We start from the raw sequence: 10,941 nt of genomic DNA on the forward strand, positions 1-10,941 counted from the left end.
ATGTTCCTACACTTACCAAGCCATAACTCTGTCTCAGACATTCTAAGCCAGTGCACATTACATCAGTTTTCCATGGAGGCCGACGGAATAAACCTCTCAGTTGGCTGATATCATTTGTTTCAGCATCGTCAGGTCATTGATATGCGATGGCATACGTGAGTGCTTGTTACAAACTACTCTTCACTCCAGCAATATGGTTTCAGAAAGTGCCACACTTGCAGGTAGCTCAGCTGACTGCGGTGGACAGATCGACAACTATCCTCGTTCGCAAGAGGAATGTTGATGTGATATATCTCGACTACCGAAAAGCTTTTTCCAAGGTCAATCACACATGTTACACCAGTAAATTCAAATAGTTAGTTAGCAAGTCTCCAATAATAAACTGTTTAGAGGCCAATAAATCCCCGAAATAATTAGTTCTGTACATCCTGCACATTGGTGCTGACTTCGCTATTTCTACTAGACACACCTTAGTTGAAGGCACTCGGCCAAGCATTCAAACCAGTTTATGAGTAGGCACTACGTACTAGAATCCTTGTAACAAATAGTCAGCTCAGATCACACGCTTCTCGAAATTTCTTACCTTCGAACTCCTTCATTTTTGACTGGTTTGACTGGTTCGGAATCATGCGTGACAAGTTTTATGCCAACTGTGACGATGTCTTTCGACCAAACCTTACGCTGATAACGTTGGGGTGCATTCTTGGAAAATTTGGCAACAGAACGTTCCACCTACCCTTTAACAGTTTTGTTCGACGCCATTTATAGTACTGTGACAGTGTTTCCTCCCTCATTTCGAAACTATGGGAAAAAGGGGAACGTATTAAGAGGCAAGTCACATCATAATTTCGAGGAACTGTATTAGAACTTAAGAGGATCTGAAACCACTGGACTCATTAGAGTATGGATATATCGGCGGTGATATAATAACTCATCACGTTGTAAACATACTTGGTCATCCCTTTATACTTACTTAGGCTTGTTTACAACCTGAAATTCAGGACTATACTCAGAAATAATGAGCGCAACATAGCAGAATGGACTCTAAGCCAATCCTGTACTCTTTATGACTAGTCAAGTCCTGAAATCCGCTTCCTGCCAATGTAGTCCGGATAATTTCTTCGGAGTCCTTCAAGCTCAAACTTGAAATGCTATGAAGGACCCAGGACAGAATTTTACCATATTCTACTGATATTTATATTTTGCCTGTTAAATTTGGACGTTAAATGTAAAAGTTAAATATATACAATTACTTGTCCATTTGGGTCAAATAAACCGCGCTCTTGATGATTAATTCGCCACGGTTAGGCTCATAATGAATATTTCTGAAAGAGCAGACAATGGTAGGAGAACTTTGGAAGATCATAGTCCCATCAACAGTGAGTGTCCATTCTATATCAATCAGTCTACAGTCAATCGTAGCATCACAAATACCCAAAAAGGATAACATTCGCTAATGAACAAACTTCTTTAACTGGGTTCACTTACACTACTAAAGCACCCCAATTAGAAAAAACCTTTCGCCAAGCACAAAAAAAGTGGATAATCGCACGACATAGGTTTGTCACAGTTTGAATAGAGTATGCTTCTTCAGGCTCTAAATAGTGCAAGTTAAGCCTTTTTATATGTTGGTTCTCAACGTCATAGACCATATAAAGTCTCCGGTCCTTAAATTAGCCCTTAAGGTAACAATAAAGCCGTGAGGCGTAGCAAATCAATTTAGTGTTTTCCTCTTGCTAAGTTAATACGCCTGATCGTCTTCTGGATTCAATAATAGGCGAGACTATAATATATGGACGACCTTTAAGCGACGCTAAAGTCACCTTGAGAACGGATACCTACTAATTAAGATAAAATGGGAGCTATAGACCAGTTAGAATTATGATTTACGGTTGATGGTTAAGGTTAAGAATTAGATTTAGCGTTTTCGTCACGAAATGACATCAGCTATAATGCCATATCTCTATTTAACCAAATGGATGAATAAATTTCGCGCTATAATTTATTACTCGATATCTTATATCTGGTTGGTTCGTCCATAAATTATAGTCTCGCCGACTGATGGAAGTCAAGATAATTATACTTCCTTAAAATAATGTTCTAATGTAGGAAACTAAGTGGTTTCGTCTAGTCAGTTACATAGTTACATTTATAGTTAACCCAGTCACAAATATTTGTGTACTTCCAAAGTCTTCGTTCCGTAACTTTTTCTTTTACTTTAAATCTTATTTTTCAGCTCGTGATTTTTGGAATCAATAATCCTGCCGACTTTACTTTCATTTTTCGTCGCTCCGATAGCGTTTTAAGTTACTTATCATTGGTCCTAGGCTCTAATACTTTCGGTTATTCATCCATATCTCAAATTATCGCGACAGATGACTAAATTTAAGAGTTCATTAACGGAGCAACATTAGTAGGAGATCCAAGTTTCTCTTATACTACAGCAGTACCTATCGTCAAGTGATTCTTTACCTTCCACCAGCAGACTATTCAGCTTAACCTCCTCCACATCTTCCTATATCCTTTACAATTAGAAACTAAATAATTAACTAAAGTCTCGGAATGTATTTATATACATCATCAATACTAATTAGAGTTTGTAATTTTATTGTCCTAAATATCTGTTAACTCGACGTCAACTGACCAGAAAGTCATTTGTTCATGGGCCCTCACTTTGCAGGTAGCTTAACTGAATGTTTTGGAGTAGTTTCTTGAAAGCTAGTTTCTTAGCTGGTTACCTTCCATGTTTTTACTTCATGTATAAATAACAACAATAGGCGATTACTATTTGCTAGCCGGTGAAAAATATTTAGATTCTCGTTATCAACTTGTTATCAACCACTTACATTGGTGCAATCGCACATTTTAAAATAATCGATAGGTCAGTGTTTGTATAACTATGACTTAAGAGCTGTTACTAAATTAAAAATAATGTCTTCGTTGCAATCACAATGATTCAAAGTTTTTCGTCCATCAACACTTATAGTTTAGCCTGTGTGTACAACTAATGCTAATTACTTTGCTTTAAAGGAAGGTTGGGAGTTTCCAGAATATCACGAAACATTCAGTTGCTTAGTAAATATGATATATTTCGGAAGTTCTATTCTAAAGTAAAAAGCACTTGGAACGTCGTTAGCCAATGAGAAATGTTAAGATCACATAATCTACTCCCTATTTGAATATTAAATGGGTTCTAAGATAATTGAGACAAATTACTGACCATAGCTCGAGTAAGTACATGAGATGATGCTTCAAAAGTTATTTTTCTAGGAGTGATGATAAACGATAAGCAGTCATTTCCGTTTGTCATTTGTTCTCTTGTTCAATATAAACCCTTTAGTGTTATGTATGGGATGTATATCGAAGTCTGTTTGTATATTTGTTTCGTAGCTCTCCATCTTGATCAACTTCACTTTTAAGTCAGTTCTTTTTTCTGATCATCCCAGCATTTCCTAGTTCTACTAGCGTTCGGGCGACAGAATATTGTCCCTCGCCCAGTCAATCAAGGAAAAGGTACGAATGTGTTCCAGAACCTATGAAGAAGACTCCAGATTACATCAACAAAAGAATTCGAAACAGAAGTGCCGTTAAGCGGTTTCGTGAAAAATCAAAAACAAAAGCCAAGAGACAGGAAGACGTAAAGGCTCATTTAATTTCATTAACAAAATTTTATGATAATGAATTAGTCCGAATAAAACATTCAAAGCAGGTAACTATTCATAGGTCATTCTTGTTTCCCTTCCTTTTTAATAACCTCTACATCATGCAGGTGCCAACCTAATTTTCCATTATGTGTATATGTACCTGCGTTTACCGTTCGTCATCATTTGTTGACATTATTTTAAAGTTATTTATTATTATTTATTTAAACACAAATATTGATACAAAGGGGCACCGTATACATATGCACCACACAAGTCACTTGATTTGTTTATGGGTCGTGATACTGCCGGGGTGGTCAGATCGAAGCAGATTTTTTTATTAGAGGACTACTCCGGAGCCTTTGACCTAAAGGTCTGATCCACAAGGCGGTGGGGCAACGTGAGCAGATGCAGTCAAATGGTAGCCGGTGACCAACGATTGGTTCAGGATCCTGGAATACATGTGCAGTTCTGGTTTGGAATCAGGGTTTTCCAACTTCCCTAGGTGAATCCTTCATACCTACCAACCTGGTTAAATCGTCGGCATTCGCTTTTCATCCTCTCAATTTCGTAAATAACACCCCACCCACGAGAAGACAGTGTGACATTATTTTAAAAGATGTGTTTCAATCCTGAAACTTCAGTGGCGAATATTTCCTTGACCAAACTTTTGATATTCACAACTAGTAAACGGCTTCCGTCATACTTCGTAGGTTGTTCAAAACTCGAGAAAGATTGACTCGCGAGGAGCAGGCTGGGTTTCGTTCTGGTCGAGGATGTATTGATCATATCTTCACCCTCCGCCAAATGTTAGAACATCTCCATTCTTATCAAAGGCCAACGATCGTAGTGTTTCTTGACATCAGGGCTGCCTTCGATTCGTTGGACAGAACTGTTCTCTGGGATTGTCTATTGAAGAAGGGTGTGCCTGAGAAGTTTATTAACATCCTAAAAGCCCTATATAAAAACACCTCAGGCAGAGTGAGGGCATACAACCACCTTTCTCCATTGTTCCATTCGAGTAGTGGGGTTAGGCAGGGTTGCCCAATCTCACCATTCCTCTTCAACTTTGCCATCGATGACATTCTGGAAACAGCTCTGATGAATGTAAGTAATGGTGGTGTGGATCTGTTGCCTGGAGAAAGACTTCTCGACCTTGAGTATGCGGACGATATTGTCTTACTGTGCGATAATGCCCAAGGCATGCAATCCGCACTTAATCAGTTGGCAATCAGTGTCCGTAGGTATGGTATGTGCTTTGCACCTTCTAAGTGCAAAGTACTTCTACAAGACTGGCAGGATTCCAATCCTGTACTTATCCTGGATGGTGAGCAGATAGAAGTAGTCGAGAAGTTCGTGTATCTGGGTAGCTGCATATGTGCTGGTGGGGGTGTGAGTGATGAGATCAATGCACGAATAGTGAAAGCCAGAGCGGCTTATGCCAATCTGGGCCATCTTTGGCGCCTTCGTGATGTTAGTCTGGCTGTAAAAGGTCGGATCTACAACGCGTCGGTGAGAGCAGTTTTGCTCTATGCTTGTGAAACCTGGCCTCTCCGAGTTGAGGACGTTAGACGACTTTCTGTGTTCGATCATCGCTGTCTCCGAAGGATTGCTGACATTCAGTGGCAACACCATGTCAGTAATGCAGAGGTTCGGCATCGTGTGTTCGGGCACAGAGATGATAATTCAATTGGTGTCACCATCTCGAAACACCGACTTCGGTGGCTTGGACATGTTCTCCGAATGTCGTCCCAGAGAATTCCACGTCGTGCATTATTTGCCGACTCTGGGACTGGTTGGAAGAAGCGGAGAGGTGGTTAGTGCATGACATGGTGTCGTGGTATGAAAGAAAGCTGCAAAGGACTGGCTTGTGTCGGTCCTTCACGGCTCCCTGGTTGGGGTCCGAGAGATGATGCTACACAGCGGCTAGAGACGTTATCAGATATGGCTCAGAATAGAAGCCAGTGGCGATCGTGCTGTAACCTTCTTTTACTTTCTTCATAAAAAGTGGTTGTGTCTCCCTTACCTGAAAGATTTCTTCCGATTGTACCTTTGCGTTCCCTGATTACTAATACATTACCTTACACCAATCTCTTCGTTATTGTTCTCTCTTTTTTTGTGCTCCTTAGCTTTTTTTTTCTTTGTATTCCTCTCGAATTTTCATTGTTTTGTGTGGCGCATATATATTGGCGCTCTCTTGTACCAATATTCATGTGTCCAAATAAATAAATAAGTAATATGAATAACTTATTAAGTTGTGTTGCGCTTGCATTTGCTGGTGCGTTATAACCCTTTGAAAATAACTCAGTTCTTGCATTAGTATGGTGTTTTACATTACTAGATATAGCTTAAAATACAGAAATGCTGATTGTACGTCGGTTTCGTCCCAAATGACTTCAATAAAAAAGCATCAGAGCTTTCAGATGGCTATTTTCTTAACGCTTTGGCAAACTTTGCTTTATTTCTATCTCAACCATTCCAAAACAATCTGAATAGAACATTAAAGTAGGTCCTCCGACTCTAGCTGAAGTTCAAAAGGCTATAGCTAATCTGAAACGAGGAAGAGCAGCTGGTCGAGATAGATTGGCTCCAGAGGTCTTTAAGTATAGTGGTCCAATTTTAGCGATTAAGTTGGCTGATATTCTAGCTAAAATCTGGGAACTGGACGTTATCCCATCTGACTGGTCGCAATCACTGATTGTCCCAATATATAAGAAGGGGTCAGAATCATACTGCGATAACCGTAGAGGGATTAGTTTGACTGATATAGCATCTAAAATGCTAGCCTCAATAATTATCATACGTCTAACAAAGACTCGTGAACTGCAAACACGAGAAAATCAGGCTGGCTTCAGACTTAGTCGTGACTGCATCAACCACATATTCACTATTCGTCAGGTTTTAGAACACAGGCATGCTTATCGACGTCCGACAATGATCGTTTTTCTTGACGTAAAAGCAGCATTTGACTCTGTAGACGGAGAGGTTCTGTGGCAGTCTGTCATTGAAAGGCGTACCTCAGAAGTACATAAACCTTGTGAAGACTTTACTCGAACACTACCCGTCAAATCAGAGCTTATGGCGAATTGTCATCTGATTTTGCGACCTCAAGTGGTGTCCGTCAAAGCTGTCCACTTTCTCCGTCTTTGTCCAACCTCATCATAGACCTGCTGCTGGAAGTAACGTTCTCGTCGACTGAATTTTCAGGCATTGATCTATCAGGAGGTCCACTTATCGACTTAGGATACGCAGATGATATAGTCCTGTTTGGCGAAAATGCTGATAAAATGCAGTCTCGATAGCACTAAGCAACAGTGCCGGGATGTTTGGGATGCATTTCTCCTCTTTGAATGCAAATTGTCACTTCAGGACTGGCCTGCATCAACACTCGAACTAAGGATAAGGAGTAAAGTAGTCGAATGCATCGAAAACTTTACTTATCTTAGAAGTTTGAACAGCCCTAATGGGTTGGTATCTGACGAAATCTCTACACGACTTCAGGGAGCTCGTTTGGTTTTTGCTAACTTACGTCACTTATGGCGAAGGCGAGATATCCGTCTATCAATTGAAGGACGAGTATACGGCACAGCAGTTTGCTCTGTTCTACTTCACGGCTGTGAACCGTAGTCTTCAAGAGCAGAAGATACAAGTTACTAGTATTTGGTCACAGATGTCTTAGAAATATTGCCAGGATCTGTTGAGAATGATGGTAAATCATTTGATGAGGTTGTAAGTCTTGACCGATTGATATGGTTGGGTCACATGTTACGTTTGCCTGGACACCGATTGCCACGACGCGCAATGCTGACTAGTGTTGGAGACGATTGGAAGTAAGTGAGGGACGGCCAAACCAAAACGTGGCATCAGTACCTGAAGTCACTAACTTCTAGTCTTAGCCACGTTAGTAGATGCAGACTACTTGGTTGGGGTCCGCGTGACTATCGTAACCAATGTTTAGAGACTCTGGGTGACATGGCTCAGAATCGATCATAATGGCGTAGGTGTATACACTCATTGTCTTTCAAACTGTGAGGTTAAAGTTGCTTTATATCTTTCTTCCTACCAACTAATTCTTTCTTCCTGTACTATGTCCTTATATGGAATCTTCATTTTATATATACATTGAACTAACTACTTCTATGAATTTGGTGTTCATCGTGTTGTGCTAATGAGGTGTGCCAACTTGGACCGATGCATATATGTACCTGGTCGTACTTTGTAGCTGACTGACCGACTTCTATCTCATTCATCGATGAAATTTGAATTGTAATCATTTGTAATTCACGCAGTGATAATTGTAGTTTTCTTTTCCGTTTTTATTTTAGCAACTTGAACTGCTGTTATATCAACATGCTGCTCATAAAAACATTATTAGTCAACTTAATGAAATTTTAAGTCTTGAAGCCCAAGCCCGATTAAAATTTCAAAAACAAATTGCTAGTGTTCAGTTGTCTACTTCATCTATAGAGCATTTGGTCGACTAGTTTTAACAAATATTGTATTAGTATTTATGTTCAAAATTTCTGTATATCCCTAAACCAGATTATTTTCATTTTTATTTATTTCAATATATTTTGTCTTGTATATCTAATATTGACATATGTATTTGGAGTTTACAGCTATATGGATAATTTGTTTACGTAGGTGTAAGTTTATATTATTGGATATATGTAACAGGAGTTTTTGGCCAGGATAATACCTACTTTCGGATAAAGTATTCACATTATTTTGGTTTTCTTGCGATGTTTCTTAATTCTTCTGGTCAGTCATAAACCACTACTCATGTTTGTCTGTACAACTACGTTCATTATTTATTTCTCAGTGTTTTGAAATTTGACATTTGTAGCAGCTTTATGCTGGTGCAATTTATTTAGTATATTCCTGATAATTTTTAAAACTATCATCCCAATGCTATGTTCAGAAGAGAAACTGCATTTTCGTCTTGTATTAATTCGATAAGTAACTGCATAAAATTGTTCTGACTTTTGTGACTTACATGACTTCGTCGTATTATTTTTGGTGAATGTACACAGTTGTGTTTTGTAACCAACTAATAATTGTTACATTTTCATATTTTGTTTGTTACCATTTTGAACTTCATATTCACTAGTTGTTGTGTTATTTCATCCGATTGTAGGATTAGCTAAAATTCATGTGCTTTTATCATTTATTACTCACCCTTCAGGAAGTAGTGTTGCACCAGGTTTTTGAGGAGAATTAGAGTTATTTTTTCGACCAAATGTACTTGACTTACGTATCTCATTACGAAAATTAAATTACCAAGATGAGTAACTCAAATATCAATTTCATTTTTGTGATTAGGCATTACATCTACTTTAAATAAATTCCGCCTGTAAACAGGTATATGTATGCACCTGCTAATTTTAACTGTTTGTTTTTCAAATTGGTTGCTTTTTTAACTCAGTTTTTCGTCTCTTTCCTGGTCATTAATTTTGTCCTTCCTAATTGTTTCACTGAGATAGAAGCTAGTTATTAGGTAGATGTTCAGTTTTGCAATCGGTTTCAGAGTGAGACACAAGTGGTGTGATGATATCTTAACCTCATGTTGTTTTGTGCAATAACTGTCAGACATGGCGTATCAAAATGATTTACTGTTTATTGCACAAAATACGGTACATCATCTATTATTGTATCACGTGTGAAACTTGATTATCTAATCTTGTTTGTTTCCGCTCCTTTTTTTAAGGGTAGTAAGATTGTGTAAGCGCATTGAGTTGATACCGAATTTTATCTGATGCTTAATACAGACACAATATTCGTTTTCCAACCATTTATGCAATCAAGTTGGGACTTACAACTATCACTTCCTGTCCTATTTTGAAAGTTCCTTCCTCTTAAGGTTTTCAGACTCGCATCACCATTAGCTCAAAAAAAAAGTTCATTAGGTTTAAAAATTAACTTACATGAATTTACAGTATACGCCCCATTTACGGTCAATGAGACAACCACAAAGTTTTCATAATTCTGGTAAGTCCATTTAAATCAGAGAGTACAGTACAGACAGTTGAAATACCACAGTATTATTGATTATGTGGATTTAAGAAAAAAATATCCGTTTCGTTTATAATTCCATGTTTGTTTAGACCAATTGTTTTATTATTCTTAGGAAAATAAGCAAAGGATGATAACTTTCTCAGAGAAAAATAGGTTATTTTTTAAAATATCATTCAAATAACTAAAATATTCTTTTACTGTTAATAGTAACACGATTAATGCTAATAGTACTACTACTGTCACTTCATAGTGTTTATGCATACATACAAATTAGATATTAGCAGAAAGTTATTGAATAGGTTTGTTGTTTGGCTTTTATAGCTTATATTTCCGCTAGTTTATATATATTTCTTATCGTTCTTGTAAATACATTATATCTATTTACCTCTCCGACTGTTTACTCATAAACTAAATAATTGCACTTTAAATAGATTTCGTTTTTACTGTAGTTAAGATTTTCAGCTTATTTTTGCTAATTATTTGTAACTTAATCGCTTTTATGTTACATATCTACTTTTTTTTCCCTTAGCGGAGCAAATTGTTATAAAAATAAAGTAATCAGAATTATAGGTTTTAACAGTATTTCCTAGTGATGATTAAAGGAAGTAGATAAAATAATATTTAAAGCATAAATTTGTATGTACTAACATACGTACCTGCAATTCTGAAGAAGAAAATTGTAGACGATAGAAACTGTGTACTATTACTCTAAAAAGTGTGTTTTAGTTTTAATATAGGTAGGAAATTAGCTGTAACTGAATTGTAATTGATTTTATGCTAAAGCTATATCTGGTAATGTGCTTTTGTTCGAATTGCATTTCAAATGACATTTAACTGGCGCTTTTACCACTAGTTCGTCTTGAAATTTCTGTAAAGATACCTATGAAAATTAGTTAAAGTTATTTTTATTATTTGTAAAGTTAGGGGGCTAAATCTTTCCAGGAGTTTCTATATTTAATTAATTGTAACAGGTTTATACGCGTGCCGAACATGGTGAATTTATTCGGGTAGTATCAGTTATATAGTATAGTTTATCATATTCCGTAGTATTCTTTGATTTGACGTAACAAATTTCTTGGCACTGAATATGTAGTTTGTTAGATATTAATTTTAATAGTATGACTCTGGACTGAATGACATGCATTACTCCTATTTCTGATCGTATTAGCACAAAGGATTGTCTGAACTATTCATCACTGATGAAAGAAGTGTTGTAGATTTGTCGGTGGATATTAAGAATAAAAAGGACTTGAAATATTTAACGACTCACCTGGTAAAGAGGTTA

The 10,941-nt window shown here is 37.3% G+C and overlaps 1 protein-coding gene across 2 annotated transcripts; it reads left to right on the plus strand.

Moving 5' to 3' along the window:
• The first annotated feature begins 1,154 nt into the window (after positions 1 to 1,154).
• MS3_00006386 (uncharacterized protein) lies at positions 1,155 to 10,046 on the plus strand. 2 transcript variants are annotated; one of them, XM_051214524.1, is made up of 3 exons: positions 1,155 to 1,379; positions 3,447 to 3,709; positions 7,967 to 10,046. In XM_051214524.1, the coding sequence occupies exons 1-3, from the start codon at positions 1,316 to 1,318 to the stop codon at positions 8,123 to 8,125; spliced, it is 486 nt and encodes a 161-aa protein (XP_051067713.1). In that variant the 5' UTR covers positions 1,155 to 1,315; the 3' UTR covers positions 8,126 to 10,046. The 2 variants fall into 2 exon arrangements, with proteins under 2 accessions (XP_051067713.1, XP_051067712.1); XM_051214523.1 differs by having other exon boundaries at positions 1,423 to 10,046.
• Positions 10,047 to 10,941: the final 895 nt, after the last annotated feature.

This window comes from Schistosoma haematobium, chromosome 2, assembly GCF_000699445.3.
Source record: "Schistosoma haematobium chromosome 2, whole genome shotgun sequence".
In the NCBI taxonomy this organism is placed as follows: domain Eukaryota; kingdom Metazoa; phylum Platyhelminthes; class Trematoda; order Strigeidida; family Schistosomatidae; genus Schistosoma; species Schistosoma haematobium.

Excerpts from the sequence above, each read along its gene's own strand:
- MS3_00006386 (XM_051214523.1), top strand. The coding sequence starts at position 4,449 with ATGTTAGAACATCTCCATTCTTATCAAAGGCCAACGATCGTAGTGTTT.